The sequence below is a fragment of the Rhinopithecus bieti genome, unplaced genomic scaffold (assembly GCF_001698545.2).
Source record: "Rhinopithecus bieti isolate Rb0 unplaced genomic scaffold, ASM169854v2 scaffold_8911, whole genome shotgun sequence".
In the NCBI taxonomy this organism is placed as follows: Eukaryota; Metazoa; Chordata; class Mammalia; order Primates; family Cercopithecidae; genus Rhinopithecus; species Rhinopithecus bieti.
The window spans coordinates 51,508-72,586 of NW_016806084.1; the positions used below are offsets into that span (position 1 = coordinate 51,508).

General features: G+C 36.3%; 2 protein-coding genes across 2 annotated transcripts in view; both read right to left on the minus strand.

Annotated features, from left to right (window-relative positions):
- Positions 1–21,079, minus strand: part of LPCAT2 (lysophosphatidylcholine acyltransferase 2) — an 86,013-nt gene that overhangs the window by 21,398 nt on the left and 43,536 nt on the right. The window contains exons 10-11 of the mRNA XM_017874619.1: positions 18,673–18,798; positions 17,149–17,302 (exon numbers count right to left, since the gene is read on the minus strand). Of these exons, the coding sequence (XP_017730108.1) occupies positions 17,149–17,302; positions 18,673–18,798 (280 nt within the window). The remainder of the gene's footprint in view (positions 1–17,148; positions 17,303–18,672; positions 18,799–21,079) is intronic.
- CAPNS2 (calpain small subunit 2) lies at positions 397–1,409 on the minus strand. Its single transcript, XM_017874620.1, has one exon. It carries the CDS (start codon positions 1,319–1,321, stop codon positions 575–577), a length of 747 nt encoding a protein of 248 aa, XP_017730109.1. The 5' UTR covers positions 1,322–1,409; the 3' UTR covers positions 397–574.

A 21,079-nucleotide genomic window follows, 5' to 3' on the forward strand; every position in this document is an offset into this window, starting at 1 on the left:
TTATATAAAACTGCTTAATTTCATTGTCTGAACCTGTTTCTTTACAGTTAAATAAGTTTCCTAAAAAGCACTTTTCATTTTTTTATATAATGGAAAGACCAGGTGTAAAATTACAAGAAAACAGATTTTGAACCTCTCTCCCCAACTTCTTAAAATGGAAAATGTATCTCCTGAGGGCTTTCTTGATTTATTCTACGATTTAAAAAATTCATTCTTAACAACAATAACAACAATAATAAAGTTCCTACTCCTTGGAATTTATTCACCAAATAAGCAACACCTTTTAAAATCGACTCCGTTAGAACTCTACCCCACAACCTCCCCATCATATATATGTAAGTCCATATAAATCCAAATCTCAAAAAGCTGATATACAAACCACTCAGAACATTTTTCATGAAATATCTGTTTTAATTCAGCAGTAATAGGCAGCATACAATCAGAAATACGCAGGGTTGTGAAAGAGCTCGCCAGGAAATGACAGCTGTTGCACAGGGTATCAGCAACTGCGTACAGCATGGCAAGGTTTTCAGTCCTGTCCTCCAGGGAAGGTCTTGACTTCTCAGTGCCCATTTCAGGAATACATGGTCAACTGCAGCCATTCTTTGATAGACACTTGAATCAGGCCATCTCTATCTCTATCCAGAGACTTGAAGGCACGAAACATGGCATCCAGGCGGACCAAGCAGCTGATGAAATTGTTAAAATCCATATCTCCATCTTCATTAGCATACCGGCGGACAATCATTTGGTAAAGTTGTTCATTTAGCTGGAAGCCTGCGGCCTGCAGAGCTCCCCGCAGCTGAGAACTTCCCAGAGACCCAGAATGGTCCCTGTCATACTGCTTATAAATACACTGCCATTTCTTGATGTTGTTCCATAGATACTTAAATTCTTCAAAGCCCAGCTTCCCAGTCGTGTCACTGTCCATGACAGATACAATGCTCCGGCAGGTGTCAAGACTAAAACCGTCGGTCTTCAGATCCTTGTGCTTAGAAAGGACTTTGTTGAGAATATTCATCAGGTCAGTGGCACCCACCTCCATATCTGGTCCAGCCAGCTGTGTAAATTGTTGCCGAAATCGCCTAACTTCCTCACTTTCTGAGGCCTCCACATTGGTGAAATGCTGTTGAATGGGAGGCGGTTCTGGAGTATACTGAGCCGCTGCAGCCTCACTGATAAAATTCACAATTCCTCCAACTATCCCTCCAATATTTCTTCCTCCTCCTTCTCTTCTCTGACCACCTCCTCCAAAGAGGCCTCCAAGAGCTTCTCCAAGACCTCGATCTGCTCCTTCCAATAGAGCCTTTGCAAGAAACATGCTTTCAGTTTAACAAGCAAATGTGAAAGCTGCTGCAATCTTGGGAATGGTATGAAAAAAGATGAAATGGAGTTCAAGTGTTTACATGTGGAAGAACTGGCTTTTCTTTATCTGCTCACACTGCACCACGCCCTATGATGTGATGTTTCACATCCTCCTGAAGATACCTGAGTTCCATGAGGTCCTAGCACCTGCCATATTTTACAAGGCCTCAATAAAATTGTTTTCACTCTTCCAGATATTCATAAATTATAGTATGTATGACACCTTAGGATAATAGTTTTAACGAAAAAATATTAAACTCTGCATTTTTATGTCATCAATTTCTTAGTCCTGTGTCTCAGCACCTAAAACATGATGTGCATTTTCCTAACAGGAAGAAGGTAAATGATGCAAGGAAATCAAAAATTTCTTTTCTAAGAAATATTTATTGTTAGGATAGAACTGAAGAAATCTTGGGCATTGGAAGAATATTTATCTAATCCTCTTACTTTAGCAAAGATTCTCAAAATCAAGTAGTCCTAAGAAAACTTAGAAGGGAGATTTTAAAATGCAAGGTCCTGAGTTCCCACTCCCAGATATTCTGATTCCATAGGTCTGCTGTGGGGTCTGTGATCGACATTGCTAAAATCTTTTTTGAAGTGTAATATTCATGTTAAAAATGTATCATATAAATCACAAATGGATAGCTCAAAGAATTTCACAGACTGAACACATCCATGTTATAGCATCCACATCAAGAAATAGAACATCACCAGCACCCCAGAGACCTCTTCATACTTCTCTCCAGTTACTTCCTTCTTCCAAGGATAACCATTGTCCTGACATCTAACACTATAGATTTATTTCTGCACCTTAAATAAATTAAATCAGAAAGTACAGACTCTTTCATGTATTCCTTTTTCATTATAAAAATTTTAAATATTTTAAAATTGTGATAAAATATACATACCATAAAATATACTATTTTAACCATTTTTAAGTATAGAGTTCAGTGGCATTAAGTATATTTGCATTGTGAAACCATCACCACCAACTATCTTCACAACTTTTTTCATCTGGCAAAACTGAAACTGTATCCATTAAAGAATAACTCCCATTCTCCCCTACCCCCACCCCGGTAACCATCACTCTACTTTCTATCTCTATGATTTGACTACTCTGCATGCCTTATATAAGTAGAATCGTACAGTATTTGTTCTTTTGTGACTTGCTTATTTCAATCAGCATAATTTCTTCAAGATTCATCCATGTTGTAGCATGTGTCAGAATTCCCTTCCTTTCTAATGATGAACAATATTATATTGCATTAATATACTCATTTTGTTTTTCCATTATCCCATTGGTGAATACTTAGGTTGCCCTTTTGGCTATTGGGAATAATGTTGCTATGAACATGGGTATACAAATATTTGTTTGAGTCTTTGTTTTCAATTCTTTTGGGTATATACCAAGAAGTGGAATTGCTGAATCATATGATGCTTCTATTTTTATCTTTTTAAGGAACTACCATATGCTTTTCCATATTGACCATACCACTTACATCCCCACCAGCAACACACAAGAGTTCCAATTACTCCATATCCTTGCCAACACTTGTTATTTTCTCTTTTGTTTTATTTTGTTTTCTAATAATGGCCATCCTAATGGGTGTAAAGTGGTATATCATTGTAGTTTTGATTTGCATTACCCTAATGATTAATGATGTTAAACATCTTTTAATGTATTAATACTTACTGGCCAAAGAAGATCTTTGGAAAAATGTCTATTTAAATCTTTTGGCCATTTTATTTTTATTTTTTATTTTATTTTATTATTTTTTTTGAGACGGAGTCTCGCTCTGTCGCCCGGGCTGGAGTGCAGTGGCCGGATCTCAGCTCACTGCAAGCTCCGCCTCCCGGGTTTACGCCATTCTCCTGCCTCAGCCTCCCAAGTAGCTGGGACTACAGGCGCCAGCCACCTCGCCCGGCTAGCTTTTTTTGTATTTTTAGTAGAGACAGGGTTTCACCGTGTTAGCCAGGATGGTCTCGAACTCCTGACCTCGTGATCCGCCCGTCTCGGCCTCCCAAAGTGCTGGGATTACAGGCTTGAGCCACCGCGCCCGGCCTTGGCCATTTTAAAATATGGTTATTTGTTGGGTTTCTTGTTGTTGAGTTGCAGGAGTTCTTTAAATATTCTAGATATTAATCCCTTATCAGATATACAATTCGTAAATATTTTCTTTCATTCTTTCATTCTGCAGGTTACCTTTCCACTCTGTTGTTAGTGTCCTTTGAAGCATAAAAGTTTAAAATTTGTATGTGGTCATATTTATCTATTTTTCTTTGGCTGCCTGTGCTTTTGGTGTAATATTCAAGAAATCATTGAGAAATCCAATGTCTTGAAGTTTTTCCTCTGTTTTCACTGAAGAGTTTTATAGTTTCAACTCTTATGCTTAGATCTTTGATCCATTTTGAGTTAACTTTTGCATATGTGTAAGGTAACTTCATTCTTTTGCATGTGGATATATAATTTTCCCAGCACAATTTGTTGAAAAGACTGTCCTTTCCCCACTGAATGGTTTTGGCATTCTTGCTGAAAATCATATGACCATATACACAAGGGTTTATTTCTGGGTTCTCTATTCTATTCCACTGGCTTATATGTCTTTCTTGAAACCAGTGCTACACTGTTTTGATTACTGTAGGTTTGAAGTAAGGTTTGAAATGAAGAAATGTCAGGCTTTCAACTTCGTTATTCTTTTTCAAGATTGTTTTGGCTATTCAGGGTCCCTTGAAATTCCCTATGAATTTTAGGATTGATTCTTCTATTTTTGGAAAGAAACATTGGGACTTTGAAAAGGATTGCTTTAAATCTGTAGATCACTGTGGGAAGTACTGACTCTTAATATTGTCTTCTAATCCATAAATATGGAATATCTTTCCATTTATTTGTCTCTTCTTCAATTTCTTTTAGTAGTGCTTTGTAGTTTTCAGTGCACAAGTCTTTAGCTTCCTTCTTGAAGTCTATTCGAAGTATTTTAATTTTCTTCTATGCCATTGTAATGGAATTGTTTTCTTAGTTTCCTTTTCAGAATTGTTCATTGTTGGTGTATAAAATGCAACTGATTTTTGTGTGTTGACTTCATATCCTGTAACATTGCTAAGTCCCTTAATTAGTTCTGTTTTTTGTATGTATGAGGGGGGATCTTTAGGGTTTTCTACAAATAAGATCATATCATTTGTTAACAGAGATAATTTTACTTCTTCCTTTCTAATTGATAAGCCTCTTACTTCTTTTTCTTGCCTAACTGTTCTGGTGATGATTTCCAATACCATGTTGGTAGAAGCATGAGAGTGGCATCGTAGTCATATTCCTGATCTTAGAGGAAAAGCTTTCAGTCTTTCATCACTGCACATAATGTTAGCTATCAACTTTTCATATATGGTGTTTATTATGTTGGGGCATTTTCCTTCTAGTTTGTTGTGTGATTTTATCAGGGAAGAGTACTGAATATTGTCAAATGCATTTTCTGCATCCGTTGAGATGATCATGTGATTTTTCCCCTTCATTCTGAGAATATGCTGTGTTACATTAATTGATTTTCATATACTGAACTATCTTGCATTCCAGGAACAAATCCCACTTTATCATGGTATATAATATTTTTAATGTGCTATTGAATTCTGTTTGCTAGTATTTTGTTGACTTTTGCATCCATGTTCATACGGCATATTGTTCTGTGGTTTTCTTGTCTCCTAGTGTTTTTATCTGACTTTGGCTGTTGAATTCTGTTTAATGTGCTGTTGAATTCTGTTAGACAATATTTTGTTGACTTTTGCATCCATGTTCATACAGCATATTGTTCTGTGGTTTTCTTCTCTCCTAGTGTTTTTATCTGACTTTGGCCTCATGGAATGAATCAGAAAGTATTCCCTCTTCTTTAATTATTTGGAAGAGTTTGAAAAGAACTGGTGTTAGTTCTTCTTTCAATGTTTGGTGGAATTTTCCAGTGAAGCCAACTGGTCCTGGGCTTTTCTTTGTTGGGAGGTTTTTGGTTACTGATTCAATATCTTTGCTAATTATAGGTCTATTCATATATTTTACTTCTTCATGATTCAGTCTTGGTAGGTTGTGTAGGAATTTGACAATTTCATCTAGCTTATGCAATCTGTTGCATACAGTTGTTCATAGTACTCCCTCACCATCCTTTTTATTTCTGTAAAATTGGTAGCAATGTCTTCTCTTTCATTTCAGGTTTTATGTGTCTGGCTTTCCACCCCTCCCCCCCTCAACATTGTATTTTTGAGATTTGATTTTATATTTTTAATAAGCATCTTCAGAAGTCAGTCTGTAACAGGTAGCTCAGATAATACTTGGAGAAATCCTACCTTTAATACTAGTTACAGTCAGAGTACAAATCCTCCAGAGGTTGTTGGAAGTTCTATTGGTGAACTTGGGGAAAGTAACTAGGACTTAATGATTAAGTCATTATATTACTTAGCATTTGGGGTCTCAATTTCAAATCTACAAAATGATAATAATAATAATATCTGCCTTGCTTACTTTAAATGATTCAATCTGATTTATTATGTATCAGGACTTGGGCTCAGTACTTAGGTTACAGAGGTGAATAAAGCAGGAGGGCTGTGCTCAAGAATCAAGTAGAACTATAGGAAACTGTTATAATTATAATATGAAGTCTATGTTCACATTTCTACTATTAATACTAATCTATTATATTTGTATATAATATGTTTTAGTATTTAGGTTTGATTGAATTCCTCTGAAATATACAAATGTATTGCAGATAAGGTAAGAAAAATTCAAGAAAAGTTAAGCTAGTTATCCAAGGTCATGTAGCTAGTGCACTGTCCTGTGACATCAAACCAGTATGGGCACGCAAAAAGGAATCAGTGAATTCTACTGAGGCAAAGGACAGGAGAACATTTACCTATAGAAGAGATCATGTGTAGGCCTGACTAGAGACTGAGTCAGAGTTCTCCAAATAGATAAGGGATATAAAAGGACAGTCTAGCAAAAATACAGAGGAGCTAAAGGATATGAGGTATTCAAAAGATGGTGAACAGTACAATGTAATGAGACTCTATTGCTAGGCATGATGAGAGATAAAGAGAGATCAATAAGATGGAATCAAATTGGAAATGGCTTTGAACTGCTATGTGGTAGAGTCTCTCTCACAAATAATTGTAGAAACTACTGACAGCTCAAATGTAAAGTCAAAAGGAGATTAGATGTGAAATTACTTTGGAAATTATGTAATTCTAGAATTGAATAATGATTATTCTAGCTATTATTAGGGAGAGAATAGTAGCGAGGGGACATCGCTCTGTCCAGGACATGACAGCAATGTCCTGTGTTCTGCCACACTGAGTGGTTTGTATAAAACTTTCCAACAACTGATTTTATTTCTCATAGGCACAATGAAATGGCCTCTGTGAACACCAAAAGCCAAATGTCTTCTTTAACTACTCAGCAAAAGTATCACAAAAGAACTGTCTTCCTTTTAGGGAATCACAAGGGGCCATCTGGCTTTAGACAGATTTAAACACATTCATATAAGCTTCTCTCAGAGAAAATTACATGAACTTTGTTTTTATAATATTGCAAATTAACTTGATAATATCGACTGTCACATAAAATGTGCCTCCTTGTGCCCGTCTGAAGTGTTTTTTTTTTTGCTGTAGTTTAAATTCAATTCTTCTCATTTATTTTCTGTGAAGATGGAGGGCATTTGGCTAACAATTTCTTATAAGCCATCATAGAATAAAAGACTATTATTAGATTAACAAGCTTTTTCTCCCCTGGATGATTTAATCCCCTATGGCTATTTATTAGAACATTAATAGCAACCTTAATTTCTGTCTGTGGGAACTCTACCATCCATATCTGAAAAAAAAAAAAAAGTGTAGGAGGGGAAGAAGCCACATCTGATGGATAATTTAGTCCCAGTTTGGGGAACCAAGTTATTAGACTTAAAAAGTACACACTGAGACACAATGTTATTAAAAACATTTTTCAAAATAATCCAAAAGTGGAAGCAACCTAAATGTTCACCAACTGGTGAACGGATAAGCAAAATATGATATATCCACATAAAAGAATACAATTCAGCAATAAAATCATGATGGATATATGCTACAAGATAGATAAACCTTAAAACATTATGCTAAGTGAAAGATGCCAGACACAAAAGACATACATTATAGGATTCCATTTATATAAAATGTCCAGAAAAGGCAAATCTATACAGATAGAAAGTTGATTGGTGGTTGCCTAGGGCTAGGGGATAACTAGGTGACAGGAACTAACAGTTAATGACATAAAAAATCATACTGGGGTGACAGGAATGTTCTAAAACTGCTTGAAAGTTGATGACTGCACAACTTGGTAAATTTACAAAAAAAATTATTGAATTGTATACTTGGGTGAGTTATGATACGTAAAATATGCCTCAAGAGAATTATTTTTTAAAGAGTCAATAGTGACAGTGTGTAGTAAAAAAGAATACCAAACTAGGAATTCTAGTCCCAGTCCTGCAATTAACCAGCTGTGTGGCCTTAGGCATGTAACTTCCTCTCTTGAGCTGGCAATCTTCTGCAAAATAAAGAAGATGGGCAATTTGATGCCCAAAGGTCTGTTTAGCTCTACAATTCTGTGAATCTAGATTTGTGACAGCAACATCATTCTTGTATTTAGTTTCATTCTGGCACCTAGACATTTTTATGCTATATATTAATTTAATTTAATCTTTCTTTATCTCAGTCTGGTTCCACAACTTTTAAAGACATGCTCGCTTACCCTTACTCCCACTTTGATATATTGTCTGGTGACTGCAACCTATTAAGTATGTTGCTTTCCAAACAGAATTCCAAGGGGAACTGAACCTCATCTAGAATAACAGAAGGAATCACAACTCCCACTTTAGATGAAGCCTTTCTGTCAAGTGGGGCTTTCATCTAACTGCAACGTGATCTGGACCAGACCTTCCTAATTTGTTGATAAGAATGTCATGTTGGATGAAATCAAAAGCCTTTCTAGAGTCCATATAGATGAAATCTATTTCGTTTTCCTTATCATCTTGGACTGTCACTCTGTCATAGAGGGAAATTGAATTGATCTGACACAATTTTCTCTTTACAAAACCTTGTTCTTTACTTCCTTGTGCTCTTGGAGGAGGCCAGTAATTACTACCTTGCTCTAGTTTTAAAACTTACATTTTAATTTTACAGTCTCCTTTCTGTTTCCTCTATGCAACTCCCAAGTATACTTGCATTGAGAAGCCAAAAGTAAAGCATATAATTCTCATGTCTAAATGGACATTTTAGTTAACTACACTCGGACATAGAAAATACTATGACAGACTAAATGGAGGAGCTAAGTGAACCTGAGAACTGAATAGGGAAATACTCAGACATGTAGAACCAAACTTTCAAGGCATGTAACCAAATAGAAAAGTTTATGTGTCCCACCCAGAAAGTTATAGCCTTTTTTTTTTTTTTTTTTTTGCAAACTATATCATATAAGTTGTGGAGTAGACTTCATATAGCAAATCCTGATTAACTGGGATTGGAATCAAAATGGTTCTTTTCATGTGAATTATGAAATACTGTATTATATATAAAACCTTAACTGGAAACTTAAAAGGTAGAAGACTTCACTGTTTATTTCCAGTCATTTAAGCCACCTAAGTGCCCTGTCCTAACTCTCAGCATGAGCAGAAAACCTGCACACTACAGCACCCTACCTTCTCTAACAGGAAGGAGCAGGCAAGAATGTTTGTTATTATTGGCACTCAAGTTTTAACATTTGAACTAATACCAAGAACAAGAACAGGGCAGACAGGAAAAACTTGGAATAAAGAAACACATTCATTCCACATAATGTGAAACAGTAATAAAACATCTACAGAAGTTTACAATAGCCAAGAAGGCTGGATTGCCAAAGTGCTAAAGTATACACAAACTTTTCCTGTCTAATATTTAAACAAAGTACATAGTAATGCCAGAAGAACTAAGTACTTGTTAGGAGGCAGAAATGGGAAAAATCATGACCGTTGTTAAATTTTTTACAGAATGGAAATCATAACCATCTATCTAAGTTTTACTAAGGAATAATCTATGATGCATATAATGGTGTTGGTAAAAAGAGAAAGTGAGCTCATGCCAGGCTACAGCTGAGAATTAGAAATCAATTTCCTCACTCTTTTCCTCTCATCTGTGAAGATGAATGATACACCACTACTTACAGCTATGGGAGGATAGTAACAAGAGCTAGACAGATTAGTCAATAATAAAGAGTCTTAGTGATCCCTTTACATCAGATGTAGAATACCCACAAATTAATAATAGTCACTATAAGTTTGACTTAGTCAAATAGTCAAACTTATAGTGACTTATAGTAATCCTTCAATCCAGTTCTTAAACCTACAAGCATGCTTTGTTTTCATCAGCTTAGGAAATACAGTAGGGACCAGCAAACTAGAGCGGGAGGGGCAAATCCAATCTGGTGCCTGTTTTGTAAATAAAGTTTTATTGGGACACAGTCATGCCATTCATCTATGTATTTTTATGGCCATTTCTGCACTATAATAGTGGAGATGAATAGTTGTAACAGACACCATATGGTCTGCAAAGTCAAAAATATTTTCTATCTGGTCCTTTGCAGAAAAAGTTTCCTGATTGAAATACAGCTTTGCTGCTAGTGAGTATGGTGACAGTGTTAGATAGAAAATTAAGATGAATGCATCTTGAGATGTAGTGTGGAAGAGATATGACTTGCTTGTGGTAGGAGGTAAGAGGCAGATAATATGGTGTATTGGCAAGCTTGCAAAAAGTTATATGCTTACACAAATATGTGAGAACTGTTTTATAGGTACAGAAGATACTGCTGCCAGGGCAGCACACAACTGCTGAATAATACCATGCTGAAGGAGGATGAAATGAAGAATGATGTTGTTATGGACATTGCAAGACATTGTTATAACTGTAAAAATGATTGTGTTATAATTAATTCTGATTTAGCCAGTGTAAAACTTTCCTAATCTTGTTAAGTGTCTTTGAATCCCTTCAAGTGTGCTGGCATAACATCTACTCTTAATCTGAATTATAAACATAAAAAATGTTGAGAAGCCACTGTTTTAAACCATTGTTTAAGCCCTTAGCTCTCACTCATCTGGACATTTAACTAATCCCCAATGAACCTCTGAACCAGAGTTAAGAACACATTCTCGAAAATAAAGAAGCTAACTTAAACCTAAAGTTGAAAAGGGTCTTTCTTGTTTTTCCAAGATATGAGACCTTTCCAAAGGAAATTATCCCAAACTAGTGAACTATGCCATGCTTTGGATCATGAATACCACATTTCTGTTTGGACCTTCAAATTCTCTGCCATCAAATATCTGAGAATCTAAAGACATGTTAGAAGGAGCTAATAGCATATTTTTGTAGGATAAATTGAGACAAAAAACATTATGAAGTTTTTGTAGACTAACCAAGAATGTAGGTGGGAAGAAAAGTAAGGGAGTGGTGGAGAGATATTGAGGTTTTCCCTCCATCCCCCAAATGCCAACCACAACAGCATTAGACTTGAGAAAAGATGAGAAAAAAAAAAAAGAAGAAAGGGAGAAAGGAGGATAAAGTGGGAAGGGAACATGGGAAGGGCGTATGGGAGCATTTTCCACTGCAGGAATTTCTACCTGCTGAAAGAGCAACAGGGACACCTTACCTTTTCTCTTTCCCATCCTTCCTCCCTTTCCTCCCATTGTGCTCTTAGTTTAGCAAGATAAACTACCCTGAGAGAAACAAGCTATGGAGCTGCTGAAATTTCTTGCCTTTCCCATCAAACGTCCCTCTACTAAATCACTTACAGAGACTGAGAAAACAAGCCTAGCATGGAAAGTGGGTATGTGTATAAGGTGTGGCATCAATTGCACAATTCAGCTTCTCAAAACAAAGTAAATCTTCACAGGCACAGACATTCAGGTGTGTTCAGAACAGAAAGAGAGAGAGAGGGAGAGAGAGAGAGAGAGAGGAAAAAGGAAGGAAAGAAAGGTGAAAATGCATTAATCATTAATTCTCCAGACTATTTTCTCTACCTTCCAGTATGTTGGAGATCAAAAGAAAAGTGCTTTGAAGAACAGTTATGGTTTATATCTAAACCTCAGACATATCATACAAAGAAGCAAAACAAACAAACAACAACAACAAAAAAAAACCCCACGATTATAAAATAATATGTCAGCCTACGAAATCAGTTCATGCGATACTGTGGTAACCAAGTAAGCTACAAAGGCTCACCAGTCTTCCAACTGCCTGGGCCAATTGTTATCTCTAGTCTGAGTTAGTGAATCAGCTAGCTGGCAGTTATTTTAATCTTTGGTTTATATCGCCTTCCCCACTCAAATCTTCCTATACTCAACAGTGCTGTACAAACAATGAGGGTGTTGGCAGGTATCATCAATCATCAAAAGACAGAACTGGTGTCATAGCAATTCTGTAACTGCTAGCTAGTTTGACACCTGAAGGACAGGGCAAGCTCTACAGATATTATTTTTAATTTTGATTAAAACTCCTTATGAGCACAATGTCTAAGATATGCTATAAACTTCGTCCTTTGTCCCTGTTTCATGTCCCTTCCTATTTCCCTATCTCCTGTCCTGGTTTGTAGGTCTCTGCCATATTCTTTCCCATTACTAGTTTCATATATATAGAAATGTTATGTAAAATTACTCACATGGTTTCCAAAAACATAGTGGAAAATTCTATATAAATCTCAGAAATATTAGTAATCATACAAGTAAAAAGGTACCTCTAATTTTCCAACTTGCACAGTTACATCCAATAATTTACTTGTGGCCAGTGCAGTAACTCATACCTGTAATCCCAGCACTTTGGGAGGCCAAGGTGGGCAGATCACCTGAGGTCAGGAGTTCAAGACTAGCCTGGCCAACATGGTGAAGTCTTGTCTCTACTAGAAATGTAAAAATTAGCCAGGTGTAGGAGTACATGCCTGTAATCCCAGCTACTTGGGAGGCTGAGGCAGGGGAATCACTTAGACCTGGGAGGCAGAGGTTGCAGTGAGTTGAGATCATGCCACTGCTCTACAGCCTGGGAGATAGAGTGATACTCAGTCTCAAGAAACAAACAAACAAACAAACAATAATTTACTTATTTCTTCCCCTAAATCTTCATTGCACTTTTTAGTAATACTGCTGCAGTCATACATTAGTATTTAATACATGAGAACAGATTATTTGTATGCTGCATGCAAGCCCAGAAGAGAGGTCCAGACACTACACCTAAAGGAAGGTTGCTTAACAGCATCTTGTTAAAGAATAGTTCATCTATGAGATCACAGAATAAGTCATTAGAAGAATGTACTGTGCTCTGGGAAAAAAGAAAAAAGCCCTGGTTATTTTGGTCATCAAGTAATGTTTTCTTTACAAACTACTTTTTTTTTTCCAATAGTAAATATAAAGCTGGAATTTTTGTTACATGCCAAGATGGATGGAATCTTTAGCCAGCCTATCATTCTTGACTACAACTAGAAACTTTGAACAAAACACAAAAAGCAACTACCTCTGGACAAAATAGCATAGGAGGAGGATTGGTGAGGAAAGTCAAAACTTGAAGAACAACTAGTAAGGCTGCAAAACCATGGAGGCAACTTAAAGTAGGACATTATTAAACTGTTGAAAGAAAAGAACAGTCAACTCAGAATTTTATATACAGGCTTATCTCATGTTATTGCTCTTTGCTTTACTGAACTTCAAAGATAATGTATTTTTTGTAACTATTTGAAGATTTGTAACAATCCTGCATGAGCAAGTCTATCAGTGCCATTTTTCCAACAGCACCTGCTCACTTCATGTCCTTGTGTCATGTGTTGATAATTCTCCTAATATTTCAAAAAATTTTGTTATTATTATATCTGCTATGGTGATATATAATTAGCGATCTTTGATGCTATTTTATAATTATTTTGGAGCACTACAAACTCTGCCCATGTAAGATGGCAAACTTAATTGATAAATGTGTGTGTTCTGATTGTTCCATGAACTGACTGGCCATTCCCAGTCTTGTTCCCTCTCCTTGGTCCTCCCTGTTCCTTGGACACAACAATACTGAAATTAGGCCAAGTAACAACCCTACAATGGCCTCTAAGTGTTCAGGTGAAAGAAATGATTGCACATTTCTTACTTTACATCAAAAGCTAGAAATGATTAAGCTTAGTGAGGAAGGCATGTCAAAAGCCCAGACAGGCCATAAGCTAGGTCTCTTGCATCAAACAACCAAGTTGTGAATGCAAAGGAAAGTTCTTGAAAATTAAAAGTGCTACCCCAGTGAACACACAAATGATAAGATGGTGAAACAGTCTTATTGCTGTTATGAAGAAAGTTTGAATAGTCTGGATAGAAGGTCAAAGCCACAACATTTTGTTAAGCCAAAGCCTAATCCAGAATAAGGCTCTAACTCTCTTCAATTCTGTGAAGGCTGAGAGAGGTGAGGGAGCTACAGAAGAAAAGACTGAAGCTAGCAGAGGTTGGTTCATGAGGTTCAAGAAAAGAAGTTGTCTCCATAACATAAAAGTACAAGGTACAGCAGCAAGTGCTGATGGAGAAGCTGCAGCAAGTTATCCAGAAAATCTAGCTAACATAATTGATGAAGATGTTCAACATAGATGAAACAGCCTTTTAATGAAAGAAAATGCCATCTACGACTTTCATAGCTAGAGAGAAATCAATGCCTGGCTTCAAGGCTTCAAAAGACAGGCTGATCCTTTTGTTAGGGGCTAATACAGCGGGTGGCTTTAAGTTGAAGCCAATGGTCATTTGCCATTCTGAAAATCCAAAGGTCCTTAAAATTATGTTAAGTCTACTCTGTCTGTGTTCTATAAATGGAACAACAAAGCCTGGATGACTGCACATTTGTTCATAGGATGATTTAAAGATTATTTTAAGAACACTGTTGAGACCTACTGCTCAGAAAAAAAAGATTCCTTTCAAAATATTACTGCTCGTTGAGAATGCACCTAGTTACCCAAGAGCTCTGATGGAGATATAGAAGGAGGCTAATGTTGTTTTCATGCCTGCTAACACAATATCCATTCTGCCACCCATAGATCAAGGAGTAATTTCGACTTTGAAGCCTTATTAAGAAATGCTATAAGGCTATAACTGCCATAAGAAATGCTATAAGGCTATAGCTGCCATAGCTAGCGATTCTTCTGATGGATTTGGGCAAAGTAAATTGAAAACCTTTTGGGAAAGATTCAGCATTCTAGAAGCCATTAAGAACAGCCAAAATATCAATATTAACAGGAGTCTGGAAGAAGTCAATTGCAACCCTTATGGATGACTTTGAGGGGTTCAAGACCTCAGTGGAGGAAGTAACTGCAGATGTAGAAATAGCAAGAGAGCTAGAATTAAAAATGGAGCCTGAAGATGTGACTGAATTGCTGCAATTTCTTGATAAAACTTGAATGGATAAGATGCTTCTTATGGATGAGCAAAGAAAGTGATTTATTGCAATGGAAACTACTCCTGATGAAGATGCTGTGAACATTGTTAAAATGACAACAATTGATTTAGACTGTTACATGAACCTAGTTGATAAAGCAATGACAGGGCTTGAGAGAACAGACCGAAATTTTGAAAGAAATTCTACAGTGGTAAAATGTTATAAAATGGCATCGAATACTACAAAAAAACTTTTTTTTTTTGAGATGGAGTTTCACTCTTGTTGCCCCAGCTGAAGTGCGATGGCATGATCTCGGCCCATTGCAGCCTCTGCCTCCCAGGTTCAAGCAATTATCCTGTCTCAGCCTCCCAAATAGCTGGGATTACAGGCAAGTACCACCATGCCCAGCTAATTTTGTATTTTTAGTAGAGACAGGGTTTCACCATATTGGTTAAGATGGTCTCAAACTCATGACCTCAGGAGATCCACCCACCTTGGCCTCCCAAAATGCTGGGATTACAGGCATGAGCCACTGCACCCAGCCTACAAAGAAATCTTTCATGAAAGGAAGAGTCTATCAATGCAGCAAACTTCACTGTTGTCTTATTTATTTAAAGTACCACAACCAGCCCAGCCTTCAGCAACTACCATCCTGATGAGTCAGCAGGCATCAACATTGAGGCAAGAGAATCCATCAGTAAGAAGATTACAAGTTGCTGAAGCCTCAGATGATTGCTCACATTTTTTAGCAGTGAAGTATTTCTAAATTAAGGTATATACATTGTTTATTTAGACATAATGCTATTGCATATTCACTAGACTACTCTATATTATAAATAAACTTTTCTATGTACTGGGAAACCAAAAACTGCATATGGCTCACTTTATTGTGAAACTCCCTTTATTGCAGTGGTCTAGAACCAAACCCTAAACATCTCTAAGACCTGCCTGTACAACAAAAATATCCTTCAGAATGAATGCAAAATAAGGTAATTCTCAGATAAGATAAAATAAAGGGTTCTTACTCTTAAGTATTTACCCAAGTGAAATGAAAGGAAAACCTACATTTATATAATAACCTATACACAAATGCTTAGAATGACAGCTATAGTCATATTTGTCCCCAACTGTATACAAACCAAATATTCCTCAACTAGGGAATAAAGTAACTATGGTACATCCATACAATTGAATATTACTCAGCAGTGAAAGGGAATTAATTATTGATCTATAAAACACCATGCCTGGATCTCAAATGCATTATACTCAGTGAAAGAAGCCATACTCAAAAAAACTATATACTGTATGATTCCATTTATATGGCATCTGGAAAAAGATAAACTATAGAGATGGAGAACAGATCAGTGGCTGCCAGGACTTAAAACTGGGGGGAGGGCTTGACTACAAATGGAATAACTGCAAGAAAATATATATATTTTTTCAACTGTTGTGTATCTTGAACGCAGTGGTAGTTACATGCTTCTGTGCATTTGTTAGAACTCATAGAACTGTAACCAAAAGAGTGCATTTTACTATCAATTTTTTTTCTTTTTTTGAGAATAGGGTCTTGCTCTGTTGCCCAGACTGGAATGCAGTGGCATGATCTTGGCTCATTGCAACCTCCGCCTTCTGGGCTCAAGTGATCTTCCCACCTCAGCCTCCTGAGTAGCTGGGATTAGAGGTGTGCACCACTATGCCTGGCTAATTTCTGTATACTATCAATTTTATATATTAAAACACAAATTAAAAAATAGAAAACCTGAAGTCATGATACAGTTTTCCTAGGGAAACTTTTTGACAATTCAGTTATCTAATTGCATGTACTTAAATATTCATAAGCAGCAAACTGTATCCCCAATATAATGGCAAATGGCCAGATTTTAATTAAAATCTTTGTTACAAAACATCACTTGAAAATAAAAATCTATTTGGTCTTCATCCAGGTTTGTGGAAGTCTAAAACCTTCAGAATAAAATTCTAACACGTATGTCATCAATACATAAGTTTTGAGATAAATTTTAAATTTTCTGCCAGTTATATAAACTCTTTCAATTCCATACCACAAATGTGGTTATATGGCTACAATATTTATTCCTGACCTGGTATTTAAAATAATAGATATATTATATTATACTAAAATAATAGATACATATATTATATATGACACTATAATAAATGTTACAATACACACACACAATTATTAATATTGCTATGAAGGAGAAAAAACAAAATCATGCAATTAAACCATAGGCTCAGCCTTGATTCTTCTAACACTGAACTATCAAGTTTTTCAAATTGTCTACCATATTGATTTATTCACTGTAGGACTGACAGAGTAAAAATGTGAAAGATTAAATTTTAACATACCCTGTCAAAGAGTGCAAAAAGTTGTCTCAAGACATCTGAAACAGGCAACTTTAAATACTTGGCGAATTCGTCAATTCCAATTCTTCCTCCTTTTGAGGAACTCGCGATAGATGCATATTCATCCAATTGCTTACGAACACCATCCCAATCTAATCTAAACAAACAAAGAATTATAGATACATGTTGTTAGCCCTTTACAATTCACATGGACATTTTTTGGGCATTATTTTACTAATGTATCTGAGAGAAAAATATTTTAAGTGTTAAATTTGTAAAGGAGAATAAAACAGGTACTTAAAAGCACATATTGAACATATATGCAGGCATTTAATCTTTTAAAGGATACTTCTGTAACTGACAATTATCTCAAATATCTCAGGGAAAGAAAAGTAAATAAAAAGAACAGTGTAGTGGAATAATAAATTATTCATGAGAAGAAAATAAGAAAGCAAGTATTTTAAATCTAGACATTACTTAGTGAGTCCATAGCATGTATTAAGTTTTTAAAGACGAAATAACAATTCTTGCTTTCAAGAAGCTTTCAGGCTGATAATGAATTCATATTTCACAAAATGTTATGATGGGGGATTCATTAGACTATACACATGTCCTCCAAGATTAGTTATGAAAAACCACTGTAATAAAACACTGGAAAATGTACTGTAGCTTACATCATACCCTATCTCTGCTTTGTTGAATTAAACAAATGACCTAACACATACTTCTTAGCCCAATTTCAGTGACTATCTAAACTTTTTAAATCTACAGAACATTGGACTATAATATGCAAACAAAAGCAAAACATTTTTATCTTACGATATAAATATTTTCTACATCAGTTATCAAAATATTATACTTTAATACTGAACTTTGATATAGTAACTGGTTCTTCATCTCCTTCATAGACAGGATGTTAATAAATTCTGCAAATTCCAGATAGGGCTGAGAACAGAATGAACTGCAATAAGGGTAGAGGGAGGTTGAGGGTTACAGCTTTTACAGCAAATAGCTCAACAAGAAAGTTCTCAATGGTTTAAACTAGATCATAAGAGCACAAAGAAGAATTTTTGTCTTTTTTTTTTTAAATAGGTATCCAGAAAAAAAGGTAGATCTAGGGCAAGTACTTAATATTCAGTGATGGTAAGAATTGCAACTATACAAATCAATTCATGTTTCACATGTGAAGTTCTGACTACCACATGCCAGTATCATCTAATGATCCTGTCCTTGTAAGAAGGTGGCAGGACTAACTTCTCTGAGTCACTAACTCCCTCTGAGGAGGGAGGTAGATCTGTGTGGATCCACATTTATTATCACTTGGTCTCCTCCTGTGACCAGTGCACATATCTCTGAGTTAACTGTTCTTGAAAAAGCAAAAGTAGATGAATAAAATGTGAGATAAATTCACAACTCCGACTTTCCTAATAAACACCAAGTGGGAACTAGAGCAGGAGAAAATAGATAGGATTTCAGATCCCCTTTGAACAACTTTATGAAAGTACAGTCATTTTAAAATACACTTACTTCAATTTCCGGCTAATTTTAGTAAATTCCACCAGCCCAGCTTCCATAGGCAATGTTAGCTGTCCTGCTGAAATCATCAATCTGCAATCTTCGTAGGTATGATCTGTTACTGGTATTCCCAGAGCTCTGAAAGTATTAAGAAGCAAACTAAAATTCATTTTTTTAAAAAAAGTAATCATATTTCATTAGGCTTTAACTGGTTCCAAACAACAGCAAATGAAAAGTATTTACTACTTTTAAACCAGTAACTCTCGCTTTTCTTGACAAAGAGACATGTTTCTCCATTTCTTTGCAGACTTACTAAGGATCAGGTTAATCTCCTTATATCTACATGCTTCTGTCTGTGTTGCTGATAATTTTTGTTTTGTGTTTTAACTATAATGATAATAGTTGCCTTCAGTCCCATCGAAAGTAATTAGAAGACTTAGGTTCGAGTCCTAGTGGAGTTTTTTACCAGCTGTGGATGAAGCCTCACTTTTCTCATCTGTACACAGGAATGAATACTGTCCTTATTCCAAATGGTTACTGTAAGGACAAAAAGAGAATGCCTGTGGAGGGTACTGTTTAAACAGATAAATGGAGCTGAAGGCAGTGCCTCATGCCTGTAATCCCAGCACTTTGGGAGGCCAAGACAGGCAGATCACTTGAGGCCAGGAGTTTGAGACCAGCCTGGCCAACATGGCGAAACCCCATCTCTACTAAAAATACAAAAATTACGCGGGCATGGTGGTGGCACACCTGTCGTCTCAGCTACTCAGGAGGCTGAGGCAGGGGAACCGCTTGAACCCAGGAGGCAGAGGTTGCAGTGAGCTGAGATTGCACCACTGCACTCTAGCCTGGGTGACAGAGGGAGACCCCATATCAAAAAATAAAGAAAATAAAAGAAACAGATAAATGGCATTTGTATATAGTGTAAGTAAACAGTCTATCCAAACTGCTAGCTGTCTATGTTTTTCATCTTTTATAGCTAGAGATCACCTTCTTGCTACATAGCAATCTTCCAAAAATACTGAAGCAAATTGATAATAAGTTAATATTTCTTCTAAACCTAAACATCCTCCATCCTTAAGGGAAAGTATAGCTCCTAGTTCCTACTTCACTACTCACACATACCTCCAGATTAAATGATTAGTGAATTAAATTTGAAAAAAAATACATATTTATAAAATGGAAAACACTGAAACACCAAAAAAAAAAAAAAAAAAAAACATGCAGTACATGAGGATAAAGATTCCTCTTCACTAAATTTTATTCACAAATATTCGGTGAAAATCATAAAATTATGTCTTTAAACCATATTGGATTTTGTTGAATCCTTGCTAGAAACATTAAATTTTGAATGAATACAATCAGAATAAAACATTGTTTTCAGCTGGGTGCGGTGGCTCAAGCCAGTAATACCAGCACTTTGGGAGGCCGAGGCAGGCGGATCACCTGAGGTCAGGAGTTCGAGACCAGCCTGGCCAACATCGCGAAACCCCGTCTCTATTAAAAATACAAAAAGTAGCTCGGCATGATGGTGGGCACCTGTAATCCCAGCTACTCGGGAGGCTGAGGCAGGAGAATCACTTGAACCCAGGAGGTGTAGGTTGCAGTGAGCCGAGATCGCGCCATTACACTCCAGCCTGAGTGATAGAGCAAGACTCTGTCTCAAAACAACAACAACAACAACAAATTTTTCTGTCTAAAATATTTTTTTCTAAGCTCTTTGAATAATAAGTGTTTTGGTATAAGAATATATAAGATATAAAATTAAATTTTAAAATATTTTGGGACTTATAATAATAAATGGTACAGTATAATAGTTAAGAGCTTGGGCATTGGTAACAGGAAATGTGGATTTGAGTTCTAGCCCAGACAGTCACTACCTAATGTGACTTTGGGAAAACTACTCACCTCCCCGAGTCAGCTTTCTTACTTGTACTATAGAGTTGATGTAAGGATAATGTTAAATAAGTTGAGGGCTTACCACAGTACTTGTGTTTTCAAATGCTTTTATCATATACTTTCCTACTTGAGTCTCCTAATAATCAAAACCATGAGAAAGACAAGGCAATGATTTTAACTCCCATTTCACATGTGAGGAGAAGGGGATTTGGAGGAGACTTGTCCAAGGTTGTGCAGCTAATCGAGGTCTTTCTTACTCTTTATCACAAGTCATTATTACCTCCACACCTTTGAATTCAGAAAAAGGCTGTCTAAACAAGTCCCTTCTCTTGTTTCTAAGCACAATTTGGGAAGCCAAAATATCTGATATAAGTTCTCTCATTTTTTTTTTTTTTTTTCTTTTTTGAGACGGAGTTTCGCTCGTTGCCCAGGCTGGAGTACAGTGGCATGAAAGCTCACTGCAACTTCCGCCTTCCAGGTTCCAGCAATTCTCCTGCCTCAGCCTCCTGAGCAGCTGGGA